Raw genomic sequence first — 14,126 nt, 5'->3', positions numbered from 1 at the left:
TAATAACGTCAGGCAATTATATTTTGATGTGAGCTCACATAATTATGTTGCCTTAATTAAATGTTTGGAAATAAAAGAGGCTGTTGAGCTGCGTACGGTTTCTGTAACTTGAAATGTTTTTTGTGAGATTCACACAGGAATGGATTTCAGAAATGTCCAAATACTGTCCTTTTATTTGAATAATTGTATTTTCATCATTTTCCAGTGTGGTACAATAGTATGAAGTTCCAATGCCTTTTTACCTTTGCAGCTTTTCTGGTGATTTTATTTTAGCTGTACAGTTTTTACGTCTCAGTCATGAGTTTAGTCTGTGTGAAGGCCAAGAGGTGGAAGCCCTCTATTATTGCAGTGGTATAGAGGACTCTCGGCACTGCTGTATCAGGAAATCTCAAGTAACAGTTTGATGATATATGAGGATATTATTCTCTGCAAGTAATAACAAGCTCTTCTATTTCCCCAGCAATATCCACATAATCAAACATTCACAAGTGCTTTACAAAGAATTTAATTAAATAGTGTGCAGAGTAACTGGATGCAGCAGGCACACCAGCTATTATATATTCAGCCTTTCATATTTCTGCAGTTAGTGCAGAATGCTTCTGAGCAGTACAATGTGTGAATGATATTTCTATGAAAACATGCATCATTGCCCCTCCTTTTGTACCCTGCTTCTTAAAAAATACAGCATGACCTTAATGGCTGTCAGCCCCAGGAACACAGGATACCTCCCTCAGTTCTCTAGCGGTGTGATAAGCAGAGGGAAGTACAAATCGTTCTCTTGAGACCGGAATCTGAAACATTGTGCCTCTGAAATCAAACATTTATGGCTCTGCAGATAATGATACAGATTCATGTGCCTTTTACCACAAAAGCTAGACATGTTTGGAATTTTGTTTAAAGGTGTTAGAAATTTGGGGAGCAAAAGCAATAGCTACACAGTCAAGATCAACCACTAAAGAACGTCATTTCAAAATTAACACTACGACTGGTGATTCAGGGTTCAGACATAGACAATGAGGAGAAAAAGATTTCTCAGTCTGAAGTAACGAATACCCTCAGAGTTCAGTCAGTCACTCCCTAAAGATTAAGGAGTCTGTTCTTTGGCAGCAGTGTGCAGTGCGTCCGACCCTCAGTTCGGCAAAGTTAAAGAGTGTGTTTGCAGCGTACTTCTCAACGCATTCAGCATTTTGCTGGTGTGCTCATGGCACCCACAGGGATTAACATTCTGGAAGCCAACAGGGTTGTCTATTACTTTCGGTTTTGTCAGTTCAAAAAAGTGCTTTAAGCATTAGCCTATGCATGAGAGCAGTTTCAAGGCTTGCAGAGCAATGGGGCTGTGTTGGATCGCAGTGATGAAGAATATTTCTGTGCTGTTATCTACCTGCAGTGCAGTTAGCTTTCCGTCAGACTCGAAGGTTTTATTAGTATGTGAGGTGTACGGATTATCCATCTGAACCAGCAGACCAATACCAATGAAGTAAATACTGAAAGGCAGCCTGTAATTAGCCTAACAAGGCGTTCAGATGGGGGAGAACTCCATTCCTGACTATTAAGAGACTTCACTCTAGTTTGCTGGTTCCACAGTGTTATTCCGATTTATTACTGACTGACACTAACAAAAGCTGTCCATTATGACTGATGAGAAAGACTGCAAATAAACCTTAAAGAGAGGAAGTAAAAGAAAGGATCAGTTAAAAGTATGGAACTAGTTTTTCTTTCTATATCCAAGTTCTCCGTTCCTAATATTTCAGTGGCAACTTCCTGTGAATCCCAAAGTAGAGCTCCTGCTGTCAGGTTGTTCTCCAAGCCAATTCTACCACATGTATCAGCAAGCCAAAACAGACAAACTTAGGAGAAGTGTCTGTGCTCTAATAGAATTGCTATTTATAAGCAGATGAGAATTTTTCTTCTTCAGGTTAAGAAGTCAACCCAGAAACCATTTATCCCACACAGTGAAGCACCACCTAGACATACTAGTGTTAATTGCAAATGAACTGGCTTTGGAACCAGAAGTTATTTAGCCAAGAGTGGAGTGTGACAGCCAGGCTAAGTAATTAAGAAGCCAGGCTAATTAGTTCAAGTGGAGCACCATGCTGATGTGACAGTATAGCTTCCAAAATTTTAGCTGATTTCTGCACTGGTTGCACTGGGCTTCTTGTAGACACACAAGTTGTTCTTGGCTCTTTCTAATAGTTTTGTCATGGAGCACAACTGTGTATTGGTTTATTCCCTATGTCATTTTACTGTGAGTCTAGATTTATTTCCAGATTGATAGTCGATTATAGTTCCTTCTCAGCCTTCTGCAGGAAGATTTCTCTAACACTTGAATGGGTGTTCAGACACTGTCTTGTTGAACCTCATGCCACTGAGAGCAATTCCCCACTACTCTTTTTTATATGCTGAGAGACCTTCCTATCGTTTTTCTAATTTTTTGTCACCTGTTGCAAACTGAACTGAAGTAATACTCCTGAAGCTGAATACAGCACCATTCTTCCAGCCTGCGGAGCCAAGAGGTGGCTGTCAGCAGTCTTGTCCTCAGAGGATGCATGCTAGTAATATTGCACACTGAAAGATGCCTTGTTTTGTAAAAAGTAGTGTTTTAAAAATCTGAGCAACTTGACATGTTTTTAGTCATTATGAAGCAGTATTTCTTCAATGTTTCCCTTAGTGTTAATCCTTACATACAGTTTGTCATGTAAGGTGCTCATAAAGGAGTCACTTTAATGAAAAGATAAAAAATACTTTTGGTAAAAGTCTGTGTTACTGCATCGATTATGGTATGTTAAACATAAGAAGCAGTATCAAACCCAGAAATAACTGAACAACAAGGTATTTTAAAACAAGCGGGATTCTGTATAGAAAACTTCTTTAGTTAGAATAATATGTACTGTTTTCCAGCAGTAGGTTGGTAATCATGAAATATGTGTGAGCAAACAAAGATGTAAGAACAAAAATGGCTATTTTATTAATGTTTTCTAGATATTATTGCTAGAGAGCTGAAATTAACAGTTTTGTTTTAACATGTTTAGTATTTAAAATGTCTTTAATGATGGTTTATGACTTTTACTTACAAGTAGCTCTTCAGCATAGTAGCTCCCACAAGCAGTTAACATATATTTTGTTCTGTTTCTAGATCTGTTAGCTGTGCCTAAACATCCATATGCTGCTATGGAGAACTGGGGACTGAGTGTTTTTGTGGAGCAAAGGATACTGCTAGATCCAAGCATTTCTTCTATATCATACCTACTGGATGTAACCATGGTCATTGTGCATGAGCTATGTCATCAGGTATTAAAGGTGTTCAGATATTTGGTATCAATCTCAGAAATGAAGCATTCCTTATCAAAGCTAAAAATGAATGTTTCCATTTTCGCACAGACGGTTACAACTTTCATTCTAACTATAGTCGAAATGATATGGAGATCTGTAAGATATATCATTGCAATGAAGAAAATAGGAAAAATCAAAATGGGAATAAAGGAAAATTAGCAGTGATAAACAGCTTCCCTGTCTTCTATATGATTATATTCTCTGTATTTGTGTGTAGGGTAAGCACGCTGATAACCGTAGAAAACAATTTATTGCAGAACTACAACAAATGAATGTTGAGCTTCATGTTTGTGTCAAAATTTGCTTTGGCTGAAATCAATTTGATAGTCCTGTTCTTCTTCCATCACATACATGCATACTTCTTTCATCTTTCTTTTTTTTTTTAAATGTGGTATTGACCCTCTGTTCACTAGTAATGGATAATTGAGTCTTTATGTGTACAGAAACTTTTGTATGAATAAGAAAACTTTGTAATAAACCCATATGACAATTTATTTCACATATCTTCCATCTTATCTCAAACTAAACACATTACAAATAGTAATACTGAATTGAATGCAAATGTTATTGAAGAATTGTGCTACAGGGGCAGGAAATGCTTTTTTGCACTGGTAACAGGCATAATCATAGCCTTCAGGTTAAAATGAATGAAATCCTACTGTGTAATTAGCATGGCTTACATCTGTGACTTTACACAGGATTCTTTAAAAAGCAATGCAAATTCTTAACACTTCCTGCAAACAAAAAGTACTGTATAAAGGGGAGCCTTTGTAATGGAGTACTGGTAGCTGAATCAGGAAATAATAATATTTAATTCAGATTCATGTTTCATATTAAATCTATAGGTGAATATTAAGTCCTCAACTAAAGCAGGAAATTTTTATTGAAAGTTATTGCTGGTTTGTTCTCAGTATGATCATCTTATTTTGTTATACACTCTTTATTGTACAGTACAATGGAGTAGCGCACTATTCATCTAGAAAAATCACAATGCCTTAGGAATCCGGTACGGAAAACACATATTTAGATCATCAAATCCCTGCTCCTGTTAGTGTTAGATTCTTCCATGTAGTGCATTTTTCTCGTGCTGGGTTCAGTGTTCCTAATTACAGGGTTTCCACTGCTTCCCTCAGAACCTTTTCTATAGCCAATTAAATCTCATGGTCAATAACTTTTTCCCTTGTGTTCAGCTTAAGTCTTCCTTTTTCTGAAGTCATTCCATTACTTCCAGTTATTCTTTGAACAGTTTTAATAATTTCTTCTCCTCCAAAGCAATTTATACTTCAGATGTGGGCAATTATCAATAACTTGCCAAGTTTATTTGCTTGATTCTCATTGAAACAGAGGCCTTTTAACATTGCTCTGGGAATGTAAGAGGATCGTGAAGGGGGTGAAAACTATATTTGAATTTATTTTAGGGTCCTTGTGTGGTCACGGAGTACTTTTAAGTGACTTTAGTACAAATGAGAAGGCTTACTTGGTGTCCATGTTGGTATTATTTGCAATGCTGTTTGCCTGTTATAAGTATCTTACTTCATTCATGTTGTTGCTGTTTAGTTCCATGCAGATCAGGGCCTTGCTCAGCTACTTTTTTGGGTAAATAGACAAGACAGAAAAAATTCAGCTGGAAGAAGTATTATTTATACTTTTTAGATGCAGAATTTAGTCACAGAGAATATGAACTGATCATCTACAAATAAAATTCTAAAGGGAGAAAAACCCTCCAGAAGCACATGCCCCACGTCTAGCACCTCAAACATGGTATCATCTTTATTTGAACATTTTTTTCTGCTTTTTTCATAGCATACTTATAAGCCCCTCAAGGAAACTTTAGCTCTGGATGGCATACACCAGTAGCTATAAACTGTATTAGCTTAGCTGCGGGGGTATTGAACTGAGGCCAGGCTGGGTCCAGGTTCTCTTGCCTCTGCTATTTAATTGTTAATTATTCACTGCATTTTTCATCCTCTTTTGCTATGCAGAACCTTATCTGCTAACCTTGGGTAGCACATGAATATTCCTTCCCTTCACTCATTTGCACTTAGAATAACAGAGATTAATCAAAATCACTTCTGGCAGAGCCAAAAGTAGAATCCAAATCTCTAGTATTTAGTTTAAATCTTTATTTATTAATTTTGTAAAATTTCAGGTAAGTGGAAAGGGCACTCCCCTAAAATATATTTGTTTTCTTTTTTAAAAAATTGTATCTTTCCAGTTCCTTGCCTTCTTTCATCATAGAGTTCTCCCTCCAATTTTAATCCCATAACTTTGAGACTTAGAGAACGAATCTGACTACAGTAGTAGACTGTCCTGTTACATAGGCTAATGTAGCAAACACTTTACTAACGGCGTACCCAACATTAGAAAAATAAGACAAATGATAAGAGTTGGGATGGTTACATTTAAGAGGTAACTGTTTAGAATATGAGTTCATGAGCCCCTTGTGCATTAATGCTTGAGTGCTTGTGGTGGTGGTCTGCAGTGTTCAGGCACAGACAGAAAATGAGAGACACCATTGCAGCAGTAGAAGGACATTGTCTGGTTGTCAAAATATAGGTGCGAAGCATATAAGATGGAATTTTTTGTCTGATTTTTCCACAGATGACTTTGTAATGCTTGACCAGGTTGCTATTTTAGATATGTTTTAGGAATGGCATATTAAATTTACTTTGGTAGGTTTAGTTTTGTCATTTTGCATGTTGTCAGTGCTTGATATTTCAGCTAGATTATTTTTTTAGAACATTTTATGTATTTAATTAAAAAATTAATAAGTGGAAGAATAAGGAATGTTTCAGCATAAAAACTTCCCCTCCAGCACTAATATAAAACCCCCAAAGCACAAACGCGATATTAGTCAGTGCACACTTAAGTGGCAGCTTAAGTTGATAGCTCCAAATAATTACCATAATTTATTAAATCTATTAAAATAGCAATCCATTTTATTTGCATATCACAGATCAGCCCTATCCACAACATTTGAATAAAAAGTCATTTGAACTTAAGCACCATGATTTTTTGAGATAGATGACCCACCTGAATACAAAGCTTGGTATGCCAGAATGAATTAAATGGGCATGAATGCAGAAGGAAAACTAAAAATTCCTAAACCACTGTTTTTTTATAATCTGTAAAGAAAGTATGTAGAAAAGAGTGTCCTTTCAGTGTGCCTAAAATGCAAATAAGTGCTTTCTCACTGTCAGGAAGATCATAATATCTGCAGGAAACGAGCAATTTATGTAATCAATACATATTCCTCTTTTCCTCAAAAATGAAAAGAAATAATGATCTTCACTCAATCCAGATAGTGTCCATATTCAAATACACAAACAAACAAACAAAGTGCTATACTTAATGTTGTCTTTTCAGACATCTATCATCTAGGAAGGTAATAGCACCTTTCTGCTTGAAAATTTAGCTTCATTAGTTGCAACCTCTGTGACTGCTCTATCTCTGACATTTGCTGGTATTCAAGAATAGTTAGGCAATTCCCTACATTTTCATATTGGTATCGTATGTTGTTTTAGTACCTGTAGAAATATTTCTTCCTTTAGTTGAATAATTAAATTAGTACTTTTTATCATTACTAAATAAACATGGAAAGTTCCCAAGAGTAGTACTACTGCATAGGAAATGCTCCTGAATATAACTTTGACTATAACTAATGAATATAACTTTGTTAACCCCATTTTTTCTCCAGAAATTCTTAAATTCATAGTCAGTCACCTTATAACATTTTGCTTCATTTTGTTCACTCAGATCCTCTTTACTGCACATTGTGTGGCAATCTGTTAATCAGAGTTCCTGTAGTATGTTCTTTGGACCTCCTGTGTTCACCTCACTCAGGATCTTTAGTCCTAGCATTAATCCTTTCGTGGCACTCTTCTCACTCCAGAAGGATACGTGCAGGAGCAAGGCCTTTCATTCGGGTCCCAGACAAAGCTTTCAAATAACAGACAGTCGTGAAAGCAAACTTGCAACCTGCTTCCTGGCCAGCTCTACTTCCATTCGCTCCCACTCCTTTTACAGCAATGGCAGCAGCTTCTGTGCTCTGGCATGAGTCTCTCTGGAATACTTACTTGCTGCTCCTTTTCTGTTTACTTTTATAGCTTATGACTTCATGAAGCTCAACATTTTCTCAGCTGATGATAAATTAATCTCTTTTGTAGTCGTTTTAAGAAAAAAAAACTGGCAAAGAATTTTCCTAAAATAGAGTTTTGGTATTTGTTCAGGAAAAAAAGTGCTACAGAGACTGTGAAATATGTTTTCAAAACATTGTATGTGTTTTTATTCTTGCCTCTTCTGTTAAAATAATCCAGATTGCCCAAGGCCATTCTAATAATTTAAAGAGGGTGGTCCATGAGCAGTGGAGTTGATGATGCCTGATTTCCTGTGAATTTTTGTCCTTTATCCCCTTTCTAGTGACAATCCCTGCTGTCTCTAAAATCCCTATGACACCCACAGGTCCTCTACCATGACAGGTTTGCAGCTACATCCCTGGGCCTGCTGACTGCTACTGAGCAACATATATAATGGCTGAGCTACTGCCTTGCCCTCAACTTTAGATCCTTCTCTTTTAAGCTCCTGATCTTCATGTAGTTTTGTAATTATCTTTGAGATAGCTGTCCTTTCTAAATTTGATTGAAGTCAGTCAGGAAGTTGAAGAGGTACAAGGGGGAATGGGACTGCCAGTCAGATAGGATAGGATGCTTTTGCATAAACATAGGTGGCTAGTGCCATTTTAGATACCCTGTGTCTCCAGTTGCTATTCTGGAAGGCTGCAGATCTCCTGTATGTCCTGTGTTAAATTTCCCAGGCCTGTGGGAATATCTCAGATGCCCTGGAACAATCTATGTGGCACCAACTATCTTCTTTTAGGCAGCTGAATCCTGCCTGTAGCGAGATGGCATGATGGCATAAAATTGCTTTCCTTAGGAAAACAGCAATGAATGGACTGTCAGAAGTATTGTAAATCTTATGGGGCAGACCTTGTAGAGGAAGAAAAGCTAAAATTTAGGTCTGGGATATGGAGGCTGTGTTCTCAATTTTGCCAGGATTTCCATTATACACAGTGAAGTTGCCAAATAGTGGCTCAGATTACCCAAGTCAGAAGCCTATTTTTATCTATTGCCTCTGTTAGTCCCTTAATATCTAGGTGAGCATCTGCCTTAGATGACTAAAGTAGGCACTGTGAATGCTCTTCTTAATGCTTCTCCTCCCCAGCTTGTTCTTTCCTGTTTTCCTTAAGTAACACATGCAGATCCTGTAAAGGGCTAATTCATTAGCATATGATAAAACAGTTTATGAATTTCAAGTGGGTGGTATAAAATATCATTATTATTAGAACTTGTGAATAATATGTTCCATATAAATGAGATGTATGTGAACATGGTTTCCTAAATGTCATTTATCTGAACCTTCTTTGCAGTGGTTTGGTGACCTTGTGACTCCAGTTTGGTGGGAGGATGTGTGGTTGAAAGAAGGTTTTGCTCACTATTTTGAATTTGTTGGAACTGACTACCTCTACCCAGGATGGAACATGGTAAGTTTGTGTTATTTTGTTAATTTGGAAACTCCTCAGAAAGGTTGCTTTCCTGTTATACTACTGCTTCTATTATAGACAGGGACTGCTGAAAAATATCAAATGATGCATGCACGTATCAGATGTCTAATAAAACAAAATCACTAGGTGTGAAATAATTTGACAGCATTCCAAAAGTGTAATCTGCGATTTATTACAAAAGAAATAAGGTCATGTCTGTCATAACCTGGTGTTAAAATAACTACTGCCTCTCTGCTCAAAAACATTTTGGATTAAAGCAGTTATGATTTAACATGGACCATTTTTGAAAACGGTCAGAATATTGAATTTAATCCACAAACACAAAATAAATAGGAAAGGAATATTTGACTAAAACATACTGTGAAATTGAATATATTTTTACTTACAGTATTCTGTTCTCCTCTCCTTAAGTTTACTCATTTTATCCTGCTGCTACTATTTTGCCATCTAGCATTACATACTTAGTTAATATGGGTTAAATGTACTGAGGATCTAGGTTACAGGGTCATTGCTTAGGGTATACAATTGAGTGTGCTTTATGAGCCTTGTATGCAAATTCTGGAGCGCTCTGAGGTAGAACTAGTAAAGGCAAGCTAGGACATTCTTTTGGAGTTTTTCTGTGGTCATAATCTACTCTCTGTGTCATTTCCAATCATGTCTCAGATTACTTTTATGTATCAAAAGCTGTAGTCTATGAATATTATGCTCACTGGAAAAATGAGAGTAATGAGACCTGCAGATAAGGAAGTAATGTATGAGACGTTGTTGAAAGTTGCTACATAGATTTTATTGTCCTTCACAGAATTTTTCTGTTCACTGTCTTTTGTGTTTACGCAGGTTTAATTACGTGAGAAAATATTTGTTATAAGTACAGATTGTCCGATAAAGATTTGTTGTGGCTTGAATGTTTTGGTTCTCTCTTGCACACTGACTTCTGAAATGGTTTTGTCAGTTCTTGGGGATTTATTTAGTATTCTTATGCCATTAATTTTTGTGTGCCATGAAATGACTTAAAATTAGAAATTTTTAGGTAGTTGTATACAGGTACACTTACTTTAAGGTGTGCTTATTTTGAAGTTGATTTCTCTGTAGTATTTTTTTTTTATTTCAGGTATTCATTTATAATTGCATTGTTAAAAAGGAAAATAAATCTTTATCTGAACTGACATCTGCCTTGTATAGGTAGGTTTGTTGGGTTCACCTAGCTTTGGCTGTAATAAAACTCATTCTTTTCATCTTTATGAAAAACACATCCTGAATTACAATGTAATCATTCTAATTATAAATGCAATGAAATCTGGCAGCCCTTTATGATTTTAGCATAGTGAAATGTCATAGATGACAATGTTCATACACTAGAACTTTATCTTCAAATCATCATAGTCATTTGTTCTCCACATAATCAGTTTAACAAATCCAGAATAACTTTGCTTTAGAAGTCATTTGGAATACTGAATGTTTGCTTTAGATTTCTGGGGAATGAACATAATGTTCAGTGTTAAGCAAATGACATGCCCATCACATGAATTTCCAGCGTCTTAACAGAATACAGGCAAAACGTAGGGGTTGAACAAGATTTGGCAGTTAAACATGGAAATCAGACACATGTGCTGCATAAATTACAATTAACAACAGTAATATTGCTGTGTCTGAAAAAATATTAATCTGTCAAGTTTTTTTTAAATTAAAAAGGTGGTAGACATAAACTTTTTATGAGGCTTTAGATATCACTGGCCTTTGATATCAAAATAATGGTACTGACATACTTAAGTAGCTAGAAAACTGGTGGCAAGATGGAACAGTTGACAAGTTAAGCATCTGAACATTGTGCCATCTTTTACAGACTACACTAAGAATCAACACTATGATGTTTCAACCTCATTATACAGATTGTAAGAAGAGGAAGCAAAAGCTACAGTTATTGGAATTTGGCTTGCTGGATAGTTTTGTTAACGGTGTAAAGTGCATTTACTGTTTAGATCAAACTGACATTTGTAAACTTGAACAAATAAAAAGTGAGCATTTATGAAAAAGGAAGCTGTTCCGAACAGCTTAGTTTTTTCCAAAGTGAAGGGTACAGTACAAGATTCATGAATCAGTTGCAAGAACAAGAACTACAAGTCTTATTTTCTATAATGATGATTAAACAGAGCAACATTCCAGCATTCTGGATGGTGCCTTGTCAGTAGTAATTCATACCTGTGAAATGAAAATAAAAGATGCTTTTGTATATGATCACATGGCTCTTTGCATCAGGAAAACCAAGAGTAATATGCCAAAATCCTAGTTCTTTCTGAAGAACGGGGGAAGTTAGACAGTTAACTTCTTTCTCTTTTAGTTTTAAAACGTTACCCTTGTAATTTTCCTCAAGAAGGCTATGGACTAAAATGTCAGATTCAGCTTCTTTTTAGCTTATTAAAGATTTTTTTTCACATTTTATTTTGGAAAAGTGTAGAAGCAGAAGACTGAGAGTCAGTTTGATCTTTCTACAACTTAACCTATTGGATGCTTATAGGCCATAGGAACACAAGCTTTCACCATTAAAGCTCCGTAACCATCTAAAGTTTTGCTTCTGCATGTCTAAAGATACTTCTCTTTTAGCAGAGCTGAGCATTTCAATGTCTGTCTTACTTGAGATTCACAGACTTTGTATTGCTGAACCTGAGACACTTGAGGAGAACTGTCTGTTAGGCATGCTCACACCATTGTAATGCAACCAACAGCACTGAGTTCTTTGCTGAGACATGTCCACTTTCATTAAGAAGAGCTCTATTCCCTCATTATGTCCAGGGGCTGTGGTAGATACAGCCACGTGATTTCCTTCTTGCTAAAGCATGGAATTGTCCAGCAGTCCCAGGCCTTTACATCTGTTCAGTTTTTCAGTGTGACATTTTCAAGTTTTATTCTCAGTCCAGACTATCCTTTTTATAGTACATCTTTTTTCAGGGGATTGGTCTTCCCAGATTTAGGACCAAGCTTCTTCCTTTTACTTTTTTGTGGAGATTGCCTGTTCAGTGAGGCTTCTCTTCTTCTTCTTACCAAGTCTCACTTGGTAAGCTTGTAAATATGGGTTTTATCTGAAACCTGTTTACCAGCTTTACCTTCTTTTCTAGGCTATTTAAATTGCTGAAACATTTTGTTCTCTTCTGAAATTCTTGATTTTGTCAGTTTTTCTTCAATCTTTTCATAAGCTCATCTTTTACCTCAGGAAACATGGATAGACAATGAGATTGAACTGCCATGAAGTGCAGGCTGTAACATTTTGCTGAGGCTTCCATCGGGTCTAGAATTTCTTGTCTTGTCCACAAGGCATTCACATATTTCTTCAGGCTTGCATAGTCTTAATGACAAAGGAAATCCAGTCTTTTAATAAAGCCTTCCCTCCTTATGCCCTGGATACCCCTATTGTAATTTTGGGTGAACAGTTTGAAGAACAGAATGAACAGAGTCATTCTGACAGAAGCTTCTACATCTGTTGCTGTTAATATAAAATGTATCAGAACTCTTCTGAAGAACTGGACAAAGTTTTACTAGTTTCAAAACCTCCAGCATAGATAGAAAGGTAAGCTTTCTGTGCTGAGATCCTGCATAGTCCCACCAGTGTTCTCATGCCCTTTTTAAAATTTAAATTAATTCAGGTCAAAACTAGAAACCCTCATTTCCTTCCTTCAGCTAAAACATAAGTCCCTGCATGTTATTTTTGATTTCTTGAAGGCCAAGCTACCTTTGATTTTGCAAGAAATATGTCCCTACAACATGGTCATTAGACATTTGCCATAGCAAAATCCACCATTCCTTTCATTTTCTCTAGCCTTCCCTGCCCCCCAGTTTAAATGGTCTTTGAAACTGTTATTCTGAAGTGTCGCAAATTCTTATTCTTAAATCTCATTCTTCAAAGTTTTGGAAGTTTAAATAACTCTTTCTGTGTTGTCTAGACTGTTTTGAGAGGAAAACTGGCACTGCAAACTGTTCCCACCAGAGATCAGAGAATATTGCTTCATCACGTGTACTCAGAGGAGTCATTTGCATGTGAATGTCCTGGCTGTTGCCTATTTTATGATGAGAAAGAGATGAGGTTTCTATATTAGAATACCACATAACATACCACATAAATATTTGGTTGTCTGTCCATGCCATCAAAAAGCCACAGCATCTGGATGTGAGTTCTTTAGTTAATTAAGATTTTATGACTGACACAACAAGGTAATCTCACCTCTTTGGAAGGTGGCTGCTTTTTTTAGGATCAGAGAAAAGAAACAAATGACAATGGAAAACAATATACTGGTGATTTCCTTCTCATAATCCTGTATATTCTCATCCGATTCACCATCGCATTCTTTCAGAGGCAGGTTTGCCACTGTATTTTCCAATTTCCTTTCTGCTTGTTTTTCTCATTATCTCAAAGCACTTGGCACTTGGCTCTGTAAAGGAAGGAATTCTACTGAGACTTACAGATTCATGAATTTATTGACTGATCTTTTGCCTCCTTTTTTTCTGGTGGGAGGAGTCATCACGTTTGTCCTTGAATGTCTCTGTTATTGGGATAGGTGTTGAGGACTGACAGCAGGAATTACTGGCATGTAATTTTCCCTTTCATCCATCAAAGGAGTGTCAAATTCTTTAGCAGTCAGTACTCTGCTTGATGCTGAGAAAGCATTTCACAGAGCCCAGCTGCCTTCTCTCCCTTCTTTATTTTATAAAAGTTGGCTTTGGTGACAACTTTATTGGATAAGTCAAGGTGTAGTATGTCAGTGATAGCTTTGAATCTTCTGCCTTCTCTATCAATTGAAGTTCTGGGATGAGGTCTCCCACTTTCTTCTGTGCTTACTACTTTTATAGGGAAGGATGGTCATATTTGCCAGAGATATTTGGAGTAAAACTTCTGTGTCTTCATGGAAGGGCATCTTTCACCTTTTTTGAAGTGAACTGTGCTTCCTTCACACTACTAGGATCAACAGTCTAGATGATCTTTACATTGCTACGGCTGAAAATAATAATGAGGTTGCAGATCAACATTTCTGTTTTAAAAATGTGCTGCAAAAAATTACCTGTGCATAAAAAAAATTAGTAGAGAATCATTAAGCTAAACTTTGTTACATTATGTACTTTGAATGTTATGCAACAGGCTGCCCAAATCCTTGATAAATTATCTTAATTGCCTATCTTTCTCATCGGTAGGATTAAAATAATAAAAATGAATACTGCCATTAGACACATGCATCTCTTTAATATGCTT

The 14,126-nt window shown here is 36.5% G+C and overlaps 1 protein-coding gene across 1 annotated transcript in view; it reads left to right on the top strand.

The window, feature by feature from the left end:
- Positions 1-14,126, top strand: part of TRHDE (thyrotropin releasing hormone degrading enzyme) — a 215,416-nt gene that overhangs the window by 80,575 nt on the left and 120,715 nt on the right. The window contains exons 4-5 of the mRNA XM_026061763.1: positions 3,134-3,288; positions 8,756-8,869. Coding sequence (XP_025917548.1) covers positions 3,134-3,288; positions 8,756-8,869 — 269 coding nt within the window. The remainder of the gene's footprint in view (positions 1-3,133; positions 3,289-8,755; positions 8,870-14,126) is intronic.

The sequence above is a fragment of the Apteryx rowi genome, unplaced genomic scaffold (assembly GCF_003343035.1).
Source record: "Apteryx rowi isolate R43461 unplaced genomic scaffold, aptRow1 scaffold_185, whole genome shotgun sequence".
Lineage (NCBI taxonomy): Eukaryota > Metazoa > Chordata > Aves > Apterygiformes > Apterygidae > Apteryx > Apteryx rowi.
The sequence above is the reverse complement of the archived record's forward strand: the minus strand, read 5'-3'. Positions and strand labels throughout refer to the sequence as shown.